Source organism: Pelophylax lessonae (assembly GCF_965119305.1).
Source record: "Pelophylax lessonae genome assembly, chromosome: 8".
NCBI classification, from domain to species: Eukaryota; Metazoa; Chordata; class Amphibia; order Anura; family Ranidae; genus Pelophylax; species Pelophylax lessonae.
The window spans coordinates 62,010,482-62,035,541 of NC_138775.1; the positions used below are offsets into that span (position 1 = coordinate 62,010,482).

The window sequence follows — 25,060 nt, forward strand, 5'->3', positions numbered from 1 at the left end:
GCAGGGAATTTCCGTCCGACGACCGATCTGCAGATTTTCGGCTTGTTAGTATGATGCTTCCGACAACCGACTCTGACTTTTCGGCCGAAAAAAATCTGGTGTGCAGGCTATGAAATTTTTGTCTGCCGTCAAAACACGGCTGATTTTCGTGCAGTCAGTACAGATTTCGACATGGAAAAATCTAATGAGCAAGACTGGGCATGCTCAGTGAAGAAAGAACACAAAGAAAGCAAACCAACACATGACATCACTTCTGAAGTAGAATTTTGTTGGGCGAGAAAATTCGTGTGCAGTCTAGGCACATTCCAACCAACAAAACACCACTCTGGACAAAAGATGGACGATCTGTCGGCCCATAATCGTTGCGTGTGTACTAAGGACTCTGATGAAGGCTACACCTATCTCCGCTAGCACAGGTGATTCAGCACAAAGGGAAACAGAAGCGTTTCCCATTACATATGAACTGGACTTTATTTATACATAGTTTTCACGCTGATTTCACTTTTTAGTCAAGATTTGTTTTTGGACACTGAAGGAGATTCACAAATTGTTTATGGACTAATTTGATCACTATTGTTATGCATTATGTATGCATATAAGCGCGGTCTATAACCCCTTTTTGTTATCACTGAGCGATTTATTGCTTTTTTTGATGTGCGTCTCATTTATCTATGCGATTATTTAATCAACACTAATTTATACACAACAATTATTTACTTTTACTTCACACCTATTTTATAGGTTAGGAAAGCATAAATTATTTATTTATTGTGTTCACACTTTACACTTAAGTCAAAACATTTTTCCTATGCGCAGTTGCATTAGTGATTAGCACTATTTTTTTTACTATAAAAAGTTAGCTTTATAAAAAAATTAAAAAAAAAAATAAAAAAATCACTGGCATAGGAAAATATTCTGATTAGGGATAAGGACAAACCATAAAAACCTTGGGAGGTTTGCCTACCATTCCACTTTAATATCAAACTCCATTTCTTCTGCCGTCTTACCTGTGTTTTCCTTCTTTCCTTTGAAAGTAAAGCATGCAATAGCATGGAAGAAAAAAAAAAAAAAACGAAACAAGCTGTGCTGAAGATATTTTATGATCGTTAATGCAGCATAAAAATATTCTATGTTACCTCTATCAAACTGGTCTATTTCCATTTGATATCACATACAAGTGCTATATGATCAGAGGGGTGTGAAACACTGGGTAAGGCCTGATGGCTGGTGATCTCTTCATGACTTGGCATTGGAATGATTTGTTCTACTTCTAAACTGTCCGAGTCAATAAATATATAATCTAGACAGCCATGAAAGCCCCCTACGTAATTGGTGTAAGCGGGCTCCCCACAAGCACTCTTCAGTTTTAGAGGGTGGCTAAGAGACATGTTACAGCGTTCCTCCTCCCCATTGGACATCCAGTCAGGGTGATCTTCAGAGATGGTCCCATCTTTCATGTAGCTGTACATACCGGTAGAAGGTGTGCTATTAAAATCCCCACAGAATATGACAGGAATGCCGGGGTAAAGTTCATAGGCCACATGTCTAACATGGGCTAGAGCCACTGCTATTTGTATCAGACGAATGTTGCCTCCTAAAAGGGGATAAAGAAATAAAATTGTTAGGTTTTTTTTTTTTTTTTGCTTCAGCTGGATATGCTTTTTCAAAATGGTTCTTTCTTGCAATATTGCAAACTTGTATGAGAGACATACTCTGCAAAATGTGTTTGATTTTGCCAAGATATAATCTATCATATAGATATTCCAAGCCAAAATGAATCCCCAGGTCACGGTGTTATTGAACAACATTTGCATGGAGGGCTAGTTCACACCAGATGTGGTGGGAATGCGATGGGCAGCTATTCCAGTGCAGTGACACTGCATGGACAAGGCACAATGCCTTGTCTCCTATGTGCACGGTTCACACCACTGCAACGCATAGTGTGATAGTGTGGCAGGCAATTTGGTGCTAACAGATACTGGCTTGGAGGGTCACTAACTGACAATAAAGTTGCTTAGTGATGTGTGCTGCTTTCTCTCCCCGCTTTTCAGGGAGGATAAACAGCCAGATTGACCTCTGTTTGTCAATACAGAACTCTGTGCTGCGATTGGCCACAGACATAATCATTGGCTGTCAACCCTATGCTGTGTTCCAATCATTGCACATGGCAGCAGGGGACATGTACACCGCCAAACCAATAAGTACACTGCAACACACCCGCAACTTTGTGGCGTTATCAACCCAACATTCTTATCTTTTTATCCTATTGGCATCAGGGGTTGCTGTCATGGAAGAAAACTTTGCAAAGGGCTAGTGAGGAGAGCGAGAGGGAGGTGGTTGCCACGGTTGGGAAGGTGTTCGTGCCTCAATCATCCCGACCCCATGGTTGATATGGTGTCAGGATGAGTGAAAACGCATTATTTCTATAGCTTGTCGCTGAAGCCTGCCACCGCAACCACCAGATGAAGCTCGTAACTGGAGCAGCCTGCCGCCACAACCACCAGATGAAGCTCGTCACTGGAGCAGCCTGCCGCCACAACCACCAGATGAAGCTTGTCACTGGAGCAGCCTGCCGCCGCAACCACCAGATGAAGCTTGTCACTGGAGCAGCCTGCCGCCGCAACCACCAGATGAAGCTTGTCACTGAAACCTGCCGCCGCAACCACCAGATTAAGCTTGTCACTGGAACCTGCCGCCGCAACCACCAGATTAAGCTTGTCACTGGAACCTGCCGCCGCAACCACCAGATTAAGCTTGTCACTGGAGCCTGCCGCCGCAAACCACCAGATTAAGCTTGTCACTGGAACCTGCCGCCGCAATCACCAGATTAAGCTTGTCACTGGAACCTGCCGCCGCAACCACCAGATTAAGCTTGTCACTGGAGCCTGCCGCCGCAAACCACCAGATGAAGCTTGTCACTGAAACCTGCCACCGCAAACCACCAGATGAAGCTGGTCACTGAAGGAGCCTGCTGCCGCAACCACCAGATAAAGCTTGTCGCTGGAGTCTGCCACCGCAAGCACCAGATGAAGCTTGTCACTGGAGGAGCCTGCCGCCGCAACCACCAGATGAAGCTTGTCACTGGAGGAGCCTGCCGCCGCAACCACCAGATGAAGCTTGTCACTGGAGGAGCCTGTCGCCACAACCACCAGATGAAGCTTGTCACTGGAGGAGCCTGCCGCCGCAACCACCAGATGAAGCTTGTCACTGGAGGAGCCTGCCGCCGCAACCACCAGATGAAGCTTGTCACTGGAGGAGCCTGCCGCAGTAACCACCAGATGAGGCTCGTTACTGTAGGAGCCTGCCGCAGCAACCACCAGATGAGGCTCGTTACTGGTGCCTGCCACCGCAACCCCCAGATGAAGCTTGTCACCAAAGCCTGCCACTGCAGTCACCAGAGCCTGCCACCGCAACCCCCAGATGAAGCTGGTCACCAAAGCCTGCCACTGCAGTCACCAGAGCCTGCCACCACAACCCACCATATACTGCTTGACACTAGCCTGCCACCACAGCACTAGAAGTCAGTTTGTAAGGATTTGTAAGAGTTTTGTGTGGTGAAAGAACTGACTAATTAGTAAAGCCTTTTCCCAGGGCTATGACCTCCCAGGGAATCTGGAAGGGGCTGGAAACCAGCACATGCGCAGTTGATTACAGGGTCTTGCTCATGTGAGATTTGAGAATCTCATAGAGGCGGACCCAAGAGCGCTGATGTGAGTAATGATGCTCTGCACTGAAAGTGAGCGGCAAGCGAGCGAGCAGAGACCAGCTTGTGCAGTCTGGCTTCAAGCAGGGCACAGACTGACACTGTTGTACAGCCCAGGGGTTTGGGACTCCTGTGTTCAATTTATTGTTTACCATTCTGTTATATTACACAAAAAATGTTGCATCGAGATAAATTACAATGCATTTTTTTCAATTATTTTGTATTAATTGCTCCCCAAAATTTAAAGGAAATAAAAACATGTATACAAAGTTGCTACAAAATAAAAGTCCTATCTGCCCCAAATGATATAGAATACATTGGGCATCCTGGAGGCGTTTGGGGCCATGAAACCGCAGGGATATCATATTGGGAGCAGCAGCTGTGGCCATAGACAATGGGACTACCAGGCATGGGGATGCAACATTTGTGCATCCCCATGTTGGTAAAACACTGTCCTGCATTGGGCACAAATAAATTGCCATATACATTAGTGCAGCGCTAAGAGAGAATAGTCCAACACATTAAAATGTCAGATGCAAAGTAAAATGAATGAATGAATGAATGTCCAAAAAAAAGAGAGGAAGTAAAATGAATCCTTATCCAGAATCCTGTGCAGAGAAGAAAAAAAATTTCAAATGAAAAGGGATAGTCCAATTCCACACTTTCTGTGTTAAAAGCAAACTGCTTACCAGATATACTTGACCACTGGATTACAGGTGGTCAAGTTTGGCACGAGGCATCTCAGCCTATCCCTAGACGACGTTATTTGTGACGAAACGCGTAGGGTGGGGCCTACGAAGGTGACATCATGTGACCGCATCTCCGATTGGTCGATTTACAAGAGTAGCCGGAGGGAGACCTGGAGGGACGCTGTGAATACTTTTTATACTTTGATTATGAGCACAGCATATCTGGATGCTTTGTAAGTGCAACCTTTTTTATTCCTATTAAATGGGTTTATACATATAACACTATTGGAAGTGCTGGTTTGTTTTTTAGATATGATTTTCGCTTGACGAGCATGAGTGGAGATATCAGGTATATGGTTTGAGGGAGACCATAATTTTCCTTGCGCCCAACTTGACCAATCCAGTGGTCAAGTATATCTGGTAAACAGTTTGCTTTTAACACCGCAGGTGTGGAATTGGACTTTCCCTTTTCAATTAAAAAAATGTTTTCTCTGCACTGGAAAACAGCGACAGCGAAACGGAGTTACTTGAAGAACTGACCAATAGCGATTCGTGGGAAAATCGTCATCAGGTACGGAAAGTGACGACAGCGACAATTCTGATGTCTCTTTCTGGCACATAGCTTGTGGAATTTGGGAAGTATATCAAATGATTCTTCAGAATTTCCAACGGAGCGATGTGCCAGAAAGAGACCTTGTCACTTTCCGTACCTGATGACAAATTTTCCCACGAATCGTTATCGCTCAGTTCTTCAATTAACTTTGTTTCGCTTTCGCTGTTTTCCAAATTCGTCTAAAAGCGATTTTACGCTTTTTGGACGCCATGGTCGTTCTCAATTTTCCAGGCACAAAGTACTGGAAAAGCACAGGCAGGGCACTGGAAAAAAGTCACCAGGTGCAATCCTGTGGTGAAATGGCATGATACAGTGTAATCCGCTAGGATCACAGCTTTGTATCATGTCATTTAGTGCATTTACATTTTTTAAATTGCCGCCGGTTCCAATCCCCTGCGCCGCAACGTGCGCAGGGAAGGGAGCCTGAAGACAGGTACCGGCTTTGGCCGAGCACACAGCGGGAGGACGGTGGAGGATCGCAGGGGAAGGTGAGTTTTAAAATGTAACAACAGATTTCCATGCAAAAGAACGTACCGCTTTTAGCACAGAAATCCTGACATAATCAGACCGCCAGGGAGGTTAAGGAATTACCACTTGCCACTGATAAAGAAAGGTGCGTTTGATGATTGCAATTCTGTAACCTGCTGAATGTGCCCAGAGTTCAGCCTTATGATGTAAAAAGGATAATTGTGCTCTCAAGCATATTTAAATGTATTGAGTTTCCAGAGAGGAGCGTTTTATCAACAAGACTTGAGTTTCACCTAAAGTGCATAAGTGGAGTATAATTGGAGCTTTTCCCCCACAACGACTAAAGAATTATTAAGCCCATATTGTTTCTTAGTTTAATACATTAAGCACAATAAATTAAACATTCCCTAGTAAACCAATGTCAAAATTCTTACCCTAGACCTTACTTGTCGTTTACAACATTCTGCTGGCTTCTGCTCTCTAAGAGCTGCTTCCCTAAACTTCTGGTCTTTGCAAGAAAGAGTTAATAGTAAAGAATGCAGTCTCCAGCCAGACTGTTAGCTTGAAGAAAGGAGTAGGAGGAAGGAGCAGGGGAGTGTCTTGCTATGTTAGGCTGTGTGTTTCTACTGATGCACATAGTGTAGGGAGACAACTCTAGTCCCTGCATGTAACGGTAGCCCTATTGCAGTGATGGTGAACATTGGCATCCCAGATGTTTTTGAACTAAATTGCCCATAATGCTCAACTACAATTCAGATTGCAGGAGCATCATGGGGAATGTAGTTTCAAAACATCTGGGGTGCCAAGGTTCGCCATCACTGCTATAGGGCTACCCTTACATGCAGGGATGCATTGGTCATGGCACTAGCCTAAACTAGAACATAGGCAGGGATTAAAAAGTAAAGCAATTGTGATCCCAGTAAGTGAATAAATCATCTTCTGTAAGTTTCTTTGGTCAGCAGCTCCACATCGGCTCCTTTTCATTGCTCCAATCTTAGAGCAGCCCTCTAAGAACCATGTTGTCCATAACTGCCATATTCTGTATTGTGTTTCTAGTGCACATTGCAAAATATTTACTGGAAGCCGGCATCCCCCACTGCCCCCTGCAGGAACACCATAGTGATGTAACAACCCCAGCAGGATGCAGGCATCCGACACATCCAAAAGTGTCAGGTTCTGAAGAACCTTTAGTCAGTGACAGCAAAAGTCCTAGGCACCAGTTTGCTCTGGACAAAGGACAACAGTTTTTTTTTTTTAAGCAGACTTTCGTACTTAAAGAAGAACTGCACTGCATCTGGGCACCACAAATCAAAAACGATATTTCATTCATTTTTGGTATTTAAAACAAACGCCCCCATCCATCTATGTCTTCATGCTTTATTTTGCTGAGAAATCATTTTAAAAAATGCCCCCTGGCATTGCTGGCCGTTGCCATCTTGAGTAAGGGCAGAGGATTCATGTATCATCTACTTCCTGGAATCCGTCTCAGGCATTGGCTGAGCTGAGAACCCTCCCTCCCCTCCTCAAGACTCCTGGGATGTAGGACATAATTTGCTGAGGCATGGAAACCAGGAAATAACTGAAGAAAAGCAAAAAAAGTAAATATGATAAACTTTCCTATCTATTTACTAATGCTAGCAGCATAAGGATTAGAAATAGTCTGTGTTGTTAGAGAGAGTGAAGTTCCACTTTAAGGACTCATCCACACAGACGCAGAGGGCCGTGGAGTGACAAACCAGCTGTATATCCGTGCCTGGGAGTGACAGGTGTTCCACCATACAAATCAATGCCAGGATGTGGCTGTACCCTGGTAACATGTGCCCAGGTATGGATGTATGTGCCAGGATGTGGCTGTACCCTGGTAACGTGTGTCCAGGTATGGATGTATGTGCCAGGATGTGGAAGTACCCTGGTAACGTGTGTCCACGTATGGATGTATGTGCCAGGATGTGGCTGTACCCTGGTAACGGGCCCAGGTATGGACGTATGTGCCAGGATGTGGCTGTACCCTGGTAACGTGTGTCCAGGTATGGATGTATGTGCCAGGATGTGGCTGTACCCTGGTAATGTGTGCCCAGGTATGGATGTATGTGCCAGGATGTGGCTGTACCCTGGTAAGCTGTGTCCACGTATGGATGTATGGGCCAGGATGTGGCTGTACCCTGGTAAGATGTGCCCAGGTATGGATGTATGAGCCAGGATGTGGCTGTACCCTGGTAACACGTGTCCACGTATGGATGTATGTGCCAGGATGTGGCTGTACCCTGGTAACACATGTCCACGTATGGATGGATGTGCCAGGATGTGGCTGTACCCTGGTAACACGTGTCCACGTATGGATGTATGTGCCAGGATGTGGCTGTACCCTGGTAACGTGTGTCCAGGTATGGATGTATGTGCCAGGATGTGGAAGTACCCTGGTAACGTGTCCACGTATAGATGTATGTGCCAGGATGTGGCTGTACCCTGGTAACGTGTGTCCAGGTATGGATGTATGTGCCAGGATGTGGAACTACCCTGGTAACGTGTGTCCACGTATGGATGTATGTGCCAGGATGTGGCTGAACCCTGGTAACGGGCCCAGGTATGGACGTATGTGCCAGGATGTGGCTGTACCCTGGTAACGTGTGCCCAGGTATGGATGTATGTGCCAGGATGTGGCTGTACCCTGGTAATGTGTGCCCAGGTATGGATGTATGTGCCAGGATGTGGCTGTACCCTGGTAAGCTGTGTCCACGTATGGATGTATGGGCCAGGATGTGGCTGTACCCTGGTAAGATGTGCCCAGGTATGGATGTATGTGCCAGGATGTGGCTGTACCCTGGTAACACGTGTCCACGTATGGATGGATGTGCCAGGATGTGGCTGTACCCTGGTAACACGTGTCCACGTATGGATGTATGTGCCAGGATGTGGCTGTACCCTGGTAACGTGTGTCCAGGTATGGATGTATGTGCCAGGATGTGGAAGTACCCTGGTAACATGTGTCCACGTATGGATGTATGTGCCAGGATGTGGCTGTACCCTGGTAACGTGTGTCCAGGTATGGATGTATGTGCCAGGATGTGGAAGTACCCTGGTAACGTGTGTCCACGTATGGATGTATGTGCCAGGATGTGGCTGTACCCTGGTAACGTGTGCCCAGGTATGGATGTATGTGCCAGGATGTGGCTGTACCCTGGTAAGCTGTGTCCACGTATGGATGTATGTGCCAGGATGTGGCTGTACCCTGGTAACACGTGTCCACGTATGGATGTATGTGCCAGGATGTGGCTGTACCCTGGTAACACGTGTCCACGTATGGATGTATGTGCCAGGATGTGGCTGTACCCTGGTAACACGTGTGCATGTATGGATGTATGTGCCAGGATGTGTCTGTACCCTGGTAACACGTGTGCATGTATGGATGTATGTGCCAGGATGTGGCTGTACCCTGGTAACACGTGTCCACGTATGGAGGTATGTGCCAGGATGTGGCTGTACCCTGGTAACACGTGTCCACGTATGGATGTATGTGCCAGGATGTGGCTGTACCCTGGTAACACGTGTCCACGTATGAATGTATGTGCCAGGATGTGGCTGTACCCTGGTAACACGTGTCCACGTATGGAGGTATGTGCCAGGATGTGGCTGTACCCTGGTAACACGTGTGCATGTATGGATGTATGTGCCAGGATGTGTCTGTACCCTGGTAACACGTGTCCACGTATGGATGTATGCATTTATATGCTCAGATCTGTGCTTACCAAAGTACAGCCACATCCTGTCATTGATGCAACTGTGACTTCCAGGCACAGAGATGGACTTTATTTAACATTGTATGGCCGTCTCTGCAAGGCCCCAAGGCCCGTTGTACTCATGTACATGTCAACAAAGAGGTTTCCAATTCTGGATCTACAACCGCAGGATCATTATAAATATAGCTTACCATTGGGGTGAAAATAAAGGTGCGTGTTGGCAAGACAGATTTTCTTAGATGGGTCTGCTGTAGACTCCAGAACCGTCACCTAAAAATGACAAAACAAGATGAACTTTTTCATTGAGGCCATTGATGATAGAGCAATATCTGCACTCTGAGGAATAGAACGGACAAACTTCTTACTGAAAATGGAGAGGGGAGAGAAGATAATCCTGAGATACACGATGATTGTCACCCCCCCTTCACTGATAGATGAGGGCAGATAATTGCCTGTTACCATTCCTCCATAGATAAGAGCCAAGTAACCGCCTCCAACAAGCTGTACAATCTGTACATGTGTGATCACCGGAATTCCCAGTGGGGAAAGCATCTATGTGGCCGTATGGCATTAAAGCCCACCTATGTGGGCATGCATATGGCCGGCAGGAAGGGGTTAAAGTGGGTCCTCAGCCAAAACTTTTTCCTAATCCTGGACACAGTGCGGATGGGTGAGAATCTCTGCTCTAAAACAACTCTGCTGCTGGACCCTCCAAAAATAAGGGCTGAGAGAATGTATACTTGCCGGCCAACCTTTGTCATTGGTCACTTCCAGGAATGTTGGGTGCCTGTTCCTGGGCTCTATGGTTCCATCCACCGGGCAATATGTCACCACAGGACACAGCGGTGAGGAGGAACCTGCCAATGCAACCACAGTGCTGAGAGGGACCAGTCCCACCCTCTCTACAACCCCAGGCCCCTGCTATACCAGGCCTCTCTGTACCAGTCCTGCCCCCTCCACACCATCGGGCCCCCACTGTGCCAGTGCCGCCTCCTCCAAATCATTGGGCCCCCGCTGTGCCAGTTCCACTCCTTCTACAACCCTATGCCCCACGATGTGCCAGTCCCGCCCCCTTCTACAGCCCCAGGCCCCGCTGTGCCAGTCCTACCCCCTGCTGTGCTACTCCCGCCCCCTCAACAGCCCCCGAGCCCCGCCAGTTCTGCCCCCTCTACAGCCCCGGGTATGCTGTGCCTGTTAATTATTTTTACAACCCAGGTCCTGCTGTACCAGTCGCTTCTCTCTCCAACCCCAGGTCTGCGGTACCAGTCCCTCCTCTCTCCAACCCCGGGTCCCACTGTGCCAGTCCTCCCTCTCTACAACACCGAGTCCCACTGTGCCAGTTCTGCCTCTCTCTACAACACCGGGTCCCGCTGTGCCAGTCCCTCCTCTCTACAAACCCCGGGTCTCGCTGTGCCAGTCCCTTCTCTCTACAACCCCCGGGTCCCGCTGTGCCAGTCCCTCTTCTCTACAACCCCCGGGTCCCGCTGTGCCAGTCCCTCCTCTCTACAACCCCCGGGTCCCGCTGAGCCAGTCCCTCCTCTCTACAACCCCCGGATCCCGCTGTGCCAGACCGTCCTCTCTACAACCCCGAGTCCCGTTGTGCCAGTCCCTCCTCTCTACAACCCCCGGGTCCCGCTGAGCCAGTCCCTCCTCTCTACAACCCCGAGTCCCGCTGTGCCAGTCCCTCCTCTCTACAACCCTGGGTCCTGCTGTGCCAGTCCTTCCTCTCTACAACCCCGGGGTCCCGCTGTGCCAGTCCCTCCTCTCTACAACCCCGGGTCCCGCTGTGCCAGTCCTTCCTCTCTACAACCCCGGGTCCCGCTGTGTCAGTCCTTCCTCTCTACAACCTCTCCTGGCCTTCTTGTAATAAATCCCACCTCTGCTCACTCCATGGACATTGGGCCTCCCTGGACTACTCTTAGCCCAGTCAGACACCCCGGTCCCTATACCTGCAGAGCGGAGGATCTCTGTAGGACTTTCTCCATGGCGGCGGAGTACGGGGATAGTCGGTCCAGCAGCGGTCGGTGGATGGGGTCTCCGGTGAGCGCCTCCCCCAGCAGGACGTCGTGTCGGCTGCACAGTCGGTAGCGGCTCCGGCGGTAGAAGGTGGCCAGGCCTTCGTGTTGTTTATCCTTCAGGCGGAAAAGTCCGTCCAGACCGAAGGCCTCCATGGCCGGGCTCAGGGTGTCGGGGAAGGCGGTTCGGTCCACCTCCTGCAGGCAGACCAGGTCGGCCCGGTACCCGGTGAGCTCCTTGTGGAGGAGGCAGTTCCGGTAGTGGAGGTCCAGGGCATAGGGGGCGCAGTAGGGGAAGAGCACGGTCCGGGCATGCTCGGTCTGGGCGTACACATCGGCCAGCACGTTGTAGGACACCACCCGGGTCACCGGACTCTCCGCCGGCCTCTCTGTGTACAAGTGCCGCTCATCAAACGTACAGGCCCCGGGACCGGCCTCCACCGGACCGGACACCTCCACCTCCCGGCTCTCCCCCAACCGATCTCCGTCCCCCGGGGTGCACATCAGCTTCAATCTCAGGCCGATGTCTCCGACCTCAGGGAAGAACACTCGCTCGCGGCCGGCTTCCTCCCACTCCGGGCCGGCCTGGAGATCAGGAGAGTCCCCGGCTCGGGCCTGCTTGTACCAGACGAAGAGGGAGCGATCGGGATCGGCGAACTCCATCCGGATCCGGGGGCAGAGCGGGAAGCCGGCCATGACATGCCGGGGCAGCTCCAGTTCATGACACATCGGAGGGTTCCGCTCCACCCGGTACGTCCTCCGATCCACCACCAGCTCGGCCCCGTCCTGCCACGCCTCCGAGTTGGGGAGCCCCTCGGGCACCGGCTGTCCCCGGTAGAAGAGGTGCACCGGGGGCCCCGGGACCGGCTCCTTCCGCTTCTTGCTCTTGGTGGCGCTGGCGGAGATGCGGGCCAGGGCCTTCCCCACCGACTCTGTCTGATCCCGCTGGAGCTGCCGGTGAGAGCCGAACAGATCCAGGGAAATACTCAGCTTGGGCTCCGAGGGGACAACCCGAACCACTGCCTTGTCCATTGCACCGGCCCGGCCTGACAGCCGCAGCGCCCTGCTAATCAGCCGGGATAGGCCGAGCATTGCAGCGCCACCTGCTGGAGCACTTCCCCGGACACACACAATTCACATGACACTGGATGGCAGCGCCCTCTGCTGGAGCACCACCAGACACTTCACATGACATGGGATAACAGCGCCCTCTGCTGGAGCACCACCAGACACACACACACTTCACATGACATGGGATAACAGCGCCCTCTGCTGGAGCACTACCAGACACACACACTTCACATGACATGGGATAACAGCGTCCTCTGCTGGAGCACCACCAGACACACACACTTCACATGACATGGGATAGCAGCGCCCCCTGCTGGAGCACCACCAGACACACACACTTCACATGACATGGGATAACAGCGTCCTCTGCTGGAGCACCACCAGACACACACACTTTACATGACATGGGATAGCAGCGCCCCCTGCTGGAGAACTTCCCCAGACACACACACACACACTTCACATGACATGGGATAACAGCGCCCTCTGCTGGAGCACCACCAGACACACACACTTCACATGACATGGGATAACAGCACCCTCTGCTGGAGCACCACCAGACACACACACTTCACATGACATGGGATAACAGCGCCCTCTGCTGGAGTACCACCAGACACACACTTCACATGACATGGGATAACAGCACCCTCTGCTGGAGCACCACCAGACACACACACACACACACTTCACATGACATGGGATAACAGCGCCCTCTGCTGGAGCACCACCAGACACACACACTTCACATGACATGGGATAACAGCGCCCTCTGCTGGAGCACCACCAGACACACACTTCACATGACATGGGATAGCAGCGCCCTCTGCTGGAGCACCACCAGACACACACTTCACATGACATGGGATAACAGCGCCCTCTGCTGGAGCACCACCAGACACACACACTTCACATGACATGGGATAACAGCGCCCTCTGCTGGAGCACCACCAGACACACACTTCACATGACATGGGATAGCAGCGCCCTCTGCTGGAACACCTCCAGACAGACACACTTCACATGACATGGGATAGCAGCACCCTCCAATTAATATAAGTGATTATAATTCATATTAATTTATATATTTAAAGCAAGCGCTATAGATAGCTACCTAGACAACTTACCTGCAAACACTGTTTACTTCTATAGCAGCTGCTACAAATACACAAATTTTAACACCTTTTATTCACAAATTATTATTCACTATTTTTATACACTAATTTTCATATATTTATTCATATATTTATAATTATACACCTGGCGCGGGGCATATACAACAGTATATTTTTTACATGGGATGGCAGCGCCCTCTGCTGGAGCACCACCAGACACACACTTCACATGACCAGAGATGGCAGTGACCTATGCTGGAGCACCACCAGACACACACACACTTCACATGACAAGAGATAGCAGCACCCCCTGCTGGAGCTCCTCCCCGACACACCCAATTCACATGACCAGAGATGGCAGCGCCCCCTGCTGGAGTACCACCAGAGACACACACCACTCCACCGCAAGTGTCAGAGTGATCATTAACCACTTTAGAACCGCTCACAGTAATACTACTGCGGCAGAGTGGTTCGTTATCGTCCAGCGACGTAGTATTAACGTCGTTAGACACTCCCCCTTCTGGGCGGCGCTTGCGCGCCGCCGGAGGCTCGCTCCCGCTGTTTTCATTCACAGCGGGAGTCGGGCCAGGGGAGGAGCAGCGGCGATCGCCGCTGCTCTTACCCGATCGTCGGGGATCGAGTCTGGAGATCCGCCCGCTGTGTGTAAACACAGCGGGCGGATCTCCATAGTGACAGGGAGTGACAGATCGGACTGTTCAGCATAGCTGGACATCCGATCTGTCCATGACTCACACAGTCACCTCCCCCCCTACACGTCAGTAAGCACCAGGCATACATTAACCCCTCCCTCTCCAATAAAATTAACCCCTTCCCTGCCAGTATCATTTTTACAGTAACAGTGCATATTTATAGCACTGATTACTGCAGTAATGTCACTGGTACCCCCAAAAGTGTAAAAAATGTCAGTCAAGGGTCCGATCTGTCCGCCGCAATGTCGCAGTCCCGTTAAAAAAAAAAACACCAAAAATGACAGAAATCTTTCCCTTTGTTAGTAAACGCAATAACTTTTGCGCAAACCAATCAAAATACGCTTATTGCGATTTTTTTTTACCAAACATATGTAGCATAAAACAAATTGGCCAAAATTTTTTAAAAAAATTGGTTTTTACATCTTTTTTGGGGGGAATTTCATATAAAAAAATGTTAAAAATATTGTTATTTTTTCAAAATAAACGCTCTTTTTTTGTTTATAGCGCAAAAAGTAAAAATCGCACAGGTGATCAAATACCACCAAAAGAAAGCTCTGTTTGTGGGAAAAAAAGGACGTAAATTTCGTTTGGGTACGGCGTTGCATGACCGCGCAATTGTCAGTTGAAATCGCACAGCGCCGAATCGCAAAAAGTGGCCTGGACGGAAGACAGCAAAATCCTCCGGTGGTAAAGTGGTTAAGCGACCCCCGCTGGAGCACTTCCCTGGACACACACCACTGACCAGAAAAGTGTCATTTCAAAATTTGGTACTTGAGCTTCTTTGGTGTGTTTTTGGAGCAGAGTGAGGGCCATTCAAAATGAATGGTGCCACTCCAAAAACACACCACAAAAATGTCACTCAGGTGTGAAGAGGCCTAATGCCTGGTACACGCGATGAGATTATCGGACCAATGATCGTCCCTTTTTTTTCCATGCTAGTCTCATATCGAAAATTCAGAGTTTACTAAAGTGACGAAAATTCTCCTACAGCAGAATAAAAATTTGAAAGTGATGTAATGTGTTGTATTTATTTTTGAACGACAACTGTACTGATTAAATGAAAATTGTACAATCTGTTATCGTATGAGAATCATTCTTGTGCTTGTCCCATCGGATAATATTGGCTCTGGAAAGCTGTGTACTAAAGATCACATTACTGTATGATTGCTTCAAAAGCAGTGTTTTTCGTACGATTTTTTGATCGTGTGCACGGACCAAAAAAAAAGGAAAAATGCATGTAAACGTGCATGCAAAAATGCACTGGGAATGCTGTGATGTGATTTATTTATTTATTTTTTCCAAAAAGTTTATTGAAGAGTAATGAAAGTACAAAACAGCAAATGCCAAGGTTAACATTCAGTAAACAATAATCAACAATAGAAGAAGCAGATGAGCAGTAAACCTATTATCTTCATCAGGGTAAATGAAGCGAGAAGTTTATAGGAAAGCAAAGCTAACCTGCAGGAACACTGCAACATTTGGTGTGGTCATACCACATCTCATTAGGTCTCATTAGTGTGAAAAGGGCCGACTCCATTCACACCTTAGCGGCGGTACCGCGTCACAATTTCTTGCACATTTTTGTGGTCCATTTTTGGAGCGGCACTATTCATTTTGAATGGGTCTCCCTCTGCTGTCATTATTCTTTAATGGCACTCCAAATGCAGGTAGCAGTTGACCATTTTTTCACTTGTTTTTTGCGCAACGAAACGGACAAACATAAACGCGCATCAACAAACGCACTTGGCTCAGTGCCAAAAAAACGGTCCTTAAACTTCTTTGATGCGTTTGTAATGTGAAAGGAAGCTAATTCAAGTCAATAGCCTGACATGTTAAAAACGCGTGAGGCAAAATCCGACATACTGGGTCACTGAAGTGTAAATGCAGCCTCAGGGTTGGTTCAATTTCAGAATTCCAGATGCATTTTTGCATGCGCATTTAGAGGCATTTTCAATGCGTTCCAGTCCATTTTTTCCCATGTTTTTATTTTGACCCTTGAAAAATATTTTTTTTCATGTGGGTTCTGTTATATTTACATGCGTTTAGAATGATATCTCTTGACACAATCCAGGCAAAAAAACTTCAGCACACTACTTTTTTGGGAAGCACTGGGACTGAATGCACTGGGGTGAACTAGGACCATCAGAATACATGGAAATCACTGTACATGTCTTTTGGATGCATTTTAAAACTGCACTGGAAAGCATCTGGTGTGACCCAGCCCTCAGACTGGTCATTGCAGAAGCCCTCTGCCGAAGCATCTCCCCAGACACACATAACCACATGTGAAGGTTGGAAGGGAAAAAAACCTTTCTGGAGGACAAGCTCGAACTCGATCTCGTAGCCTGACCGAATAACTTTATGGATCCACTTGACCTCTACCAGGGAGGTCCATAGATCCGAAAACCAGCGAAAACATCCCCCCACCCCAGATACGGGTGAGGACGCTCCTTTTTGCAGAGGCAGCCTTGTCCGCAAGTCTGAAAGAGCCCGCTCGTGGCTTGCCAGACCAGGTCCTCTTGGAACCTCTGGTGGAGGCCCTGACTTTTGATCCCTAATCTTGAGATCCTGAGAGACGAAGAGGGAGATCAGATAAGGCCTTCTTAGAAGTCTAGTCCGCAGACCAACATTTTAGCCAGACAATACACTGAAGGACCACCGCTGATACAGACAGCCTAGAAATCAAAGAAGCCGCATCCAAAGAGGCATCACAGACAAACTGTAGCTCCTGGACCAACCGGTCGGATAGCTCCACAAAGACAGGGGGAAGCTATTCTCCCTCCAGGTCCCAGCGTAAAAGCTTAGCCCACTCGGTCAGAGTTTGCGACTCAAGGGCAAAAATAATTAGCAGCCTAATTACCAAACCAGCCACAGCACACATATGGCCGGCCAGAGCATTTGCCCTCTTATTAGCTGGACCTGTAAAGGTCCGGGACTCCTTAACCGGGATGAAGGTTAGGTCAGTTTAAGATCAGTTTGACCTGGAATCGGCGAGTCCACTACAGGTGGGACCATCCACTTTTTACGCAGTAAAGCCTCATAAGGATACTGCAAACAAAAACACCTAGCAACCTTTTGGCTTTTGACCCACAGTGACTGAAATTTTAGAGGGGCTGTGGGAATAGGAAGGGAAACCCAGGGGTCTGACCATCCCAGGGAGGGACCCACATCCACCCCAAAACCCTCCAAGGGTAGTGGGGGGACAGCTAGTTACCATACCAGGAACAGGGTGGGCACCGCTCCAGACAGGACACCGCTCCATCGTAATGTGGGTGCTGTCAGCCAGAAGGAAACACTGCAACTCATGCCGAAGCCAGGTCGTATGCGTCCTCAAGAGACGTTTAACTCGCAGGCCAGCCCCCCGTCCAGTGGGGCTATGTTGCGGAAGACTTGCTTGACTGTAGTTCTCACAGGAACAAAAATAATAAAAGAGGAAAAAAAATTCCATTAAAAAAAATTGCCAGGACCGGAGATCCCAGCAAGGAACTAGATCCTTACTCCTGACAAGGCAGAAAAAAAGTGCCTATAGCTGAGAGTGAGTGTATACCCTCTGGGACTGACCATAGGCGTAGTATCTTGCCTAGTGTCCTACTCCTGTAGGGGGCAGTATAACCTAATGGTTGAGAAGAATCAGGAGATGTGTCCATCAAGGAACGAAAGAGAAATACTAACTGACAACACAGATTTCTGTATTTTTTTAATCTATATGCAGTGTGTGAAATAAGAGAATATGTGTAAATACAAGCAATATGTAGATACAAAAAATTCTAGTAGCGCAAAAAAGAATGATAAGCTCACTCCCCAATCACATTCACTGAAAACTTGTAAAGACTGTAGACATAAATATAAAAAATATATATATAAAATAGTCCCAGCATGAATCAGTCCACCAAAGCAGCGTTGAAAAACATATGACAAATAGCGATATTCACACTGATGTATCCCTTGAAAGATCCTAATCGGTGCAGAAATAAAGGATCACCTTGACCACCACCACTGTGCTCTGAAGGGGGGAAGGTAATGCACACTCACCGACTTCACTGGCCCAGTGATTCTCACCACTGAGCAAACAAGCCACAATACAGCCACTACCACTCGGGCTTCCGGATTGGGACCTATCAGACCAATGACAGGCTCTGCTGCATCCACTTGGGGTTCCGGGATGGGGCCGATAATGGGCTCAATCAAGTAAATGGACATGCAAGGGAAGGAAGGAATAGAGCTCCACTAGTGTGATAACGTATAATACTGGCTTTATTCCAAAATACACAATACATCACACTCACATGACATCAGTTGAATATTCGCATGACCGGAGGTGTATACCCATCGGGACCCGTATCCTGACTCCACGCCGCGGATCGCGCCTTCCGGGTGCTCACTCTCCTCGTACACTCTGACTTGGTTACGCCGCCTGGCCACGCCCCGACGCGTTTCGTACTTCCGACTTCCTCACGGGGGCGTGGCCACGGCGGTAAGGCAGCAAACTAAATACCTACGACTCTCCGCCCATCCGGGCGGGGCCGTGGTGTACGCAATTTGTCAATGGCTGAGCACTTCCTGTTCCGGACGGACACCAATAGACGCGGTTGCCTAGCAACCACGGCTCCCGTGAATCTTGGTCAAATCTTTCTCATGCCCGCTCCCAGTACCATATTAAGAGACTACAATGTGCCTCGTAAAGCTATCAAGCTAAAAATCATGGTACCACGGGTAATGAGGCGTCTCACTATGAACAGGAGAAATGCATACCGCCATAGATTGTGCTGCATTCAATAATTCCTAATTGTGCCATATAGTGAATCATAATAAATGCACACATCATTAAGCAATAATATTAGCACCACTGTTGTCATTGTGCCTCAATCCAACAAGAAATACTAATACAATTAAAATAAAATAGAATAAAAATACACCTCAAAAAGGTGATCAATATAATATATACTAATACATCATATATCACGTGTAAAATATATACTACAGTGAATACAGTAGAACCGAGATCATCAAAAACAGTACAGAAATAACTCAGAAAACCTTTCAAAATTATTTAAAAATATTAAAAATATTATTAAAAATAATTTTAAAAATATATATAAACCAAAAAATAACTACTTAATAAAATTAGTTAAGAATCACTAATAAAGCAATTTAAGTCCAATTCGATGTTTAGGCCAATCGGGCTGAGAGATTGAGTCATATATATCCATTTAGTTTCACACTTGGATAGCTCTCTCACCCAATTGGCCCCCCTCCAGGATGGCGTGACACGTTCTATGCCCCAGAACTGTAGGCAACTAGGGTCACGTTGGTGGTGTGACCGAAAATGAGCCGGCACACTGTGTTCTTTTTTGCCTTTAATGATGTTAGAAATATGCTCACCAACCCTTATACTCAGGGTGCGTTTTGTGCGGCCTATATATATTAGTTTGCAAGGACACATTAATGCGTAAACCACATGAGTGGTATCGCATGTGATTAGATGTTTAACATCAAACTCCTTATCAATGGCCTGCACATAGAAGGAATCCCGTCTTCTTAGGTTCATGGTAGTGAAGGAACACGTCCTGCACCTCCCACACATATGGAACCCTCGCCGACCTGGGAAAAAGGAGGTATTTGGTGCATCAAGCACCTTTTTTACAACCCTATCCCCGAAATTCGGGGCTTTCCGATATATAAAATTAGGGACCTCCGGCAGAACAGGGCCCAATGTGGTGTCCATACGCAGAATGTGCCAATGTGATTTAAATATGGCCTCTACTTTTTTGTAATCCTCGGAGTAATCGGATAAGAAGCTCCATTGCCTGTCATCCGACTCACCCCGGGACCCTGTACTATTCTGCAGGCATGTGGACCTGGGGATCTCTAGAATATTCTTTATCTCCCTATCCAAAATCTCTTCTTTATAACCTTTTTGGACAAATCTATCCTTCAGTACACCTGCCTGAGATACAAAGTCCTCATCACGCGTGCAATTGCGTCTCACCCGCATAAATTGCCCGCGTGGGATGTTGCGTAGCCAGTTTGGGTGGTGGCCACTCTGAATTGATAGATAGCTATTTCTGTCAGTAGTTTTAAAAAAGACAGTTGTAGTTAGCTTCCCTAATACTTTTTTAATATTCACATCCAAGAAATGGATTTCAGATTGGCTCCAATGGAAATCCAATTGGATGTTATTGGGGTTGTTGTTCAGATGACTCATGAACTCGATCAAAGACTCCTCCGTATCGTTCCAGATAAATATAATATCATCAATAAATCTCCTATAGTAGAGGAGGGACGGCCTCTCTCTACTAAAGATGTACTTATCTTCCCATTCTGCCATAAAGAGGTTGGCGAGGCTGGGAGCGAACTTCGCTCCCATAGCCACGCCCCTCTTCTGGCTATAGAAATTTTGCTGATACCAAAAGTAGTTATGCCCCAGACAAAAGTCTAGGGCATTACGGATAAATACCTTTTGGTCAAATGGCAGGTCATCACGCTTGCTCAAAGCCCAGTTCAATGCTAATAGGGCATCATCATGTTGGATGATGGTATAGAGGGACGACACGTCCGCCGTCACTAGAAAGGCGGACGAGTCGTCCCCCAAGACCACATCATCCAAAGACATGAGCAAGTCCTTGGTATCCTTCAAAAAAGCCTTAGTGCTCCTCACACTAGGCTGTAGAAAGGTATCCAAGTATTGACCCAGTCTTGCACATACTGACCCAATACCGTTTACTATTGGACGTGGCGGTGGGCACTCAGTGTCTTTGTGGACCTTTGGGAGTGTGTACACTATGGGTATGCGGCAGGCACTAGGTGTCTGCCGCATACCCATAGTGGCCAGGCGGCGTAACCAAGTCAGAGTGTACGAGGAGAGTGAGCACCCGGAAGGCGCGATCCGTGGCGTGGAGTCAGGATACGGGTCCCGATGGGTATACACCTCCGGTCATGCGAATATTCAACTGATGTCATGTGAGTGTGATGTATTGTGTATTTTGGAATAAAGCCAGTATTATACGTTATCACACTAGTGGAGCTCTATTCCTTCCTTCCCTTGCATGTCCATTTACTTGATTGAGCCCATTATCGGCCCCATCCCGGAACCCCAAGTGGATGCAGCAGAGCCTGTCATTGGTCTGATTGGTCCCAATCCGGAAGCCCGAGTGGTAGTGGCTGTATTGTGGCTTGTTTGCTCAGTGGTGAGAATCACTGGGCCAGTGAAGTCGGTGAGTGTGCATTACCTTCCCCCCTTCAGAGCACAGTGGTGGTGGTCAAGGTGATCCTTTATTTCTGCACCGATTAGGATCTTTCAAGGGATACATCAGTGTGAATATCGCTATTTGTCATATGTTTTTCAACGCTGCTTTGGTGGACTGATTCATGCTGGGACTATTTTATATATATATTTTTTATATTTATGTCTACAGTCTTTACAAGTTTTCAGTGAATGTGATTGGGGAGTGAGCTTATCATTCTTTTTTGCGCTACTAGAATTTTTTGTATCTACATATTGCTTGTATTTACACATATTCTCTTATTTCATGTTATTTTATCAAGTAGCAGCATTTGTTATTACACTATATTAGAGGTAGGTATCCTCTCTAAGCGCTTGGTTGCTTGCAAACTAGTGTTGGTTCCGGGTTGTGTGTAAGCTATCTATATATGCAGTGTGTGTTTATGAACCTGTGTGTGTACAGGCACACTGAAAACAATAATCTGCATTTACATTAGTAAAAAAAATGCCCGCATGCTAAAAAATGTTGGGTTTTTAGGCAGCAGCGTGCAAGAGGCCTTGTTGTGTTGCCCAGTGCACTGCATTGTGTTTCAGCCTCCTGCACACTTGTCCATGCCAGTGCTGCTTTAACCATAATAACAACGGGTCAGGTGCCCAGGGCCTAAGAAGATGGAGGGGCCCACCCCAAGACTCCCCCTGCAGTCACAGCACCCATGGAATAGTCAGCTGTGTGATCAAATACCGTAGGTTTATTAGCTGGGATCTAAAGACCCAATAATCATTTGGTCCATCTACATTCTGCAAAAACAATACCAATGGGGACTTCATCTTCCATTATCACTGAGATCCATTTCTTACTGGGATACCAGTTTAGGAGTTTTCATGAATAAAGATGTTTTTAAACTTTTGTTTCTTTTTTTTTTAAGTACATGTGATGAGTAACGTGTGCAAAGAGAACTTTTACCCAATAGCAGACAAAGTACCAACCCCCAGCTATCCTTCTCAACTTTCTACCCCCCCCCCCCAGCTGTCCCCCTCACTCTCAACCATTCCCCCCCCCCCCACACAGCTGTCCCACTCACTACCACACCTATGATCTCCCCCCTCACTTTCTATACCACAATTACCCCCCCCTTGCACTCTCTATCCAGCCAGCTGCCCCCCCACTTTCTGCCCTCCGCAGCTGTTCCCCCTCACTCTCTGCCAACCCCTCAGCTGCCCCCCCTCTCTACCTTCCAGCAGCTGTCCCCCCCCCCCCTCCACTCACTACTTTCCTCAGATATCTCCCTCACCCTCTACCCCCTGAGCTATCCTCTCTCAATCCCACCCTCTCCCTCTCATTCTCCACCCCCAGTGGTCCCCTCCTTACTCTATACCCCTCTTCACCCCACCTGTCCTCTTTCTACCCACTTACCCCCCTCCCCTGCTTTGTCCCTTCACTCTCTTTTACCTGCCCCAGCTGTCTCCCCTTACTCTCTAGCACCCCCCCAGCTGTCTCCTCTAGCACCCCCTCAGCTGTCTCCCCTTACTCTCCAGCACCCACCAGCTGTCTCCTCTTACTCTCTAGCTGCCCCCCAGCTGTCTCCTCTTACTCTCTAGATTCCCCCCAGCTGTCTCCTCTTACTTACTCTCTAGCTCCCCTCCCCCAGCTGTCTCCCCTTGCTCTCTAGCTTCCCCCAGCTGTCTCCCCTTACTCTCTCTCTAGCTCCCCCCAGCTGTCTCCTCTTGCTCTCTGGCTCCTCCCCCAGCTGTCCCCCCTTGCTCTCTAGCTCCCCCCCTGTCGCTCCTTGCTCTCTAGCTCCCCCCCTTGCTCTGTAGCTCCCCCCAGCTGCCTCCACTTGCTCTCTAGCTCCCCCCAGCTGTGTCCCCTGGCTCTCTAGCTCCCCCCAGCTGTCTCCCCTTGCTCTATAGCTCTCCCCAGCTGTCTCCCAATGCTCTCTAGCTCACCCCCAGCTGTTTCTTCTTACTCTCTAGCTTCCCCCCAGCTGTCTCCCCTTGCTCTCTAGCTCCCCCCGGCTGTCTCCCCTTGCTCTCTAGCTCTCCCCAGCTGTCTCCCAATGCTCTCTAGCTCATCCCCAGCTGTTTCTTCTTACTCTCTAGCTCCCCCCCCCCCCCAGCTGTCTCCACTTGCTCTCTAGCTCCCCCCGCTGTCTCCCCTTGCTCTCTAGATCCCCCCCGCTGTCCCCCTTGCTCTGTAGCTCCCTCCAGCTGCCTCCCCTTGCTCTCTAGCTCCCCCCAGCTGCATCCCCTTGCTCTCTAGCTCCCCCGCTGTCCCCCCTTGCTCTCTAGCTCCCCCCCAGCTGTCTCCCCTTGCTTTCTAGCTCCCCCAGCTGTCTCTCCTTGCTCTCTAGCTCCCCCCAGCTGTCTCCCCTTGCTCTCTAGCTCCCCCCAGCTGCCCCCTGGCTCTCTAGCTCCCCCCTTGCTCTCTAGCTCCCCCCAGCTGTCTCTCCTTGCTCTCTAGCTCTCCCCAGCTGTCTCCCCTTGCTCTCTAGCTCCCCCCAGCTGTCTCCCCTTGCTCTCTAGCTCCCCCCAGCTGCCCCCTGGCTCTCTAGCTCCCCCCTTGCTCTCTAGTTCCCCCCAGCTGTCTCCCAATGCTCTCTAGCTCACCCCCAGCTGTTTCTTCTTACTCTCTAGCTTCCCCCAGCTGTCTCCCCTTGTTCTCTAGCTCTCCCCAGCTGTCTCCCCTTGCTCTCTAGCTCCCCCCAGCTGTCTCCCCTTGCTCTCTAGCTCCCCCCAGCTGCCCCCCTGGCTCTCTAGCTCCCCCCTTGCTCTCTAGTTCCCCCCAGCTGTCTCCCAATGCTCTCTAGCTCATCCCCAGCTGTTTCTTCTTACTCTCTAGCTCCCCCCCCCAGTTGTCTCCCCTTGCTCTCTAGCTCCCCCCCGCTGTCTTCCCTTGATCTCTAGCACCCCCCGCTGTCACCCCTTGCTCTGTAGCTCCCCCCCAGCTGCATCCCCTTGCTCTCTAGCTCCCCCCAGCGGTCTCCCCTGGCTCTCTAGCTCCCCCCGCTGTCCCCCTTGCTCTGTAGCTCCCCCCAGCTGCCTCCCCTTGCTCTGTAGCTCCCCCCAGCTGCCTCCCCTTGCTCTCTAGCTCCCCCCAGCTGTCCCCCTTGCTCTCTAGCTCCCCTCGCTGCTTCCCCTTGCTCTCTAGCTCCCCTCAGCTGTCTCCCCTTGCTCTCTAGCTCCCCCCAGCTGTCTCCCCTTGCTCTCTAGCACCCCCCAGCTGTCTCCCCTTGCTCTCTAGCTCGCCCCCGCTGCCCCCCCCCCTTGCTCTCTAGCTCCCCTCAGCTGTCTCCCCTGGCTCTCTAGCTCCCCCCAGCTGTCTCCCCTGGCTCTCTAGCTCGCCCCCGCTGCCCCCCCCCCTTGCTCTCTAGCTCCCCCCAGCGGTCTCCTCTCACTCTCTATCACCCCCTAGCGGTCTCCTCTCACTCTCTAGTACCCCCAGGTCTCCCCGCTCTCTCTGTCCATCTCTGGGCTCACTCCCCCCAGGTCCGTTCATCTCCTGGTCTCGGAGTACACAGCTCGCACACACATAGGAATCCGCCTGAATAGAAGACTGCCAGTGCAGCACAACATCGGAGATCCAATCACAGCTCCGCCCAACTCTCCGTCTCCTACCACAGAGACCTGGAAAATGGGCGGGCCCAGAGCATTGCTTCCAGGGGCGGGAACTCTTTCTCCTTCGCCCTGCCCTCAGCTTCCATAGCAACCGGATTGTTT

The 25,060-nt window shown here is 49.2% G+C and overlaps 1 protein-coding gene across 1 annotated transcript; it reads right to left on the minus strand.

Annotated features, from left to right (window-relative positions):
* Positions 1–1,082: 1,082 nt before the first annotated feature.
* Positions 1,083–12,349, minus strand: PDE12 (phosphodiesterase 12). The gene is made up of 3 exons (XM_082265956.1): positions 11,160–12,349; positions 9,402–9,480; positions 1,083–1,594 (listed from the first exon to the last, which is right to left on the minus strand). Exons 1-3 carry the CDS (start codon positions 12,315–12,317, stop codon positions 1,152–1,154), a joined length of 1,680 nt encoding a protein of 559 aa, XP_082122082.1. The 5' UTR covers positions 12,318–12,349; the 3' UTR covers positions 1,083–1,151.
* Between the last annotated feature and the right edge of the window lie 12,711 nt (positions 12,350–25,060).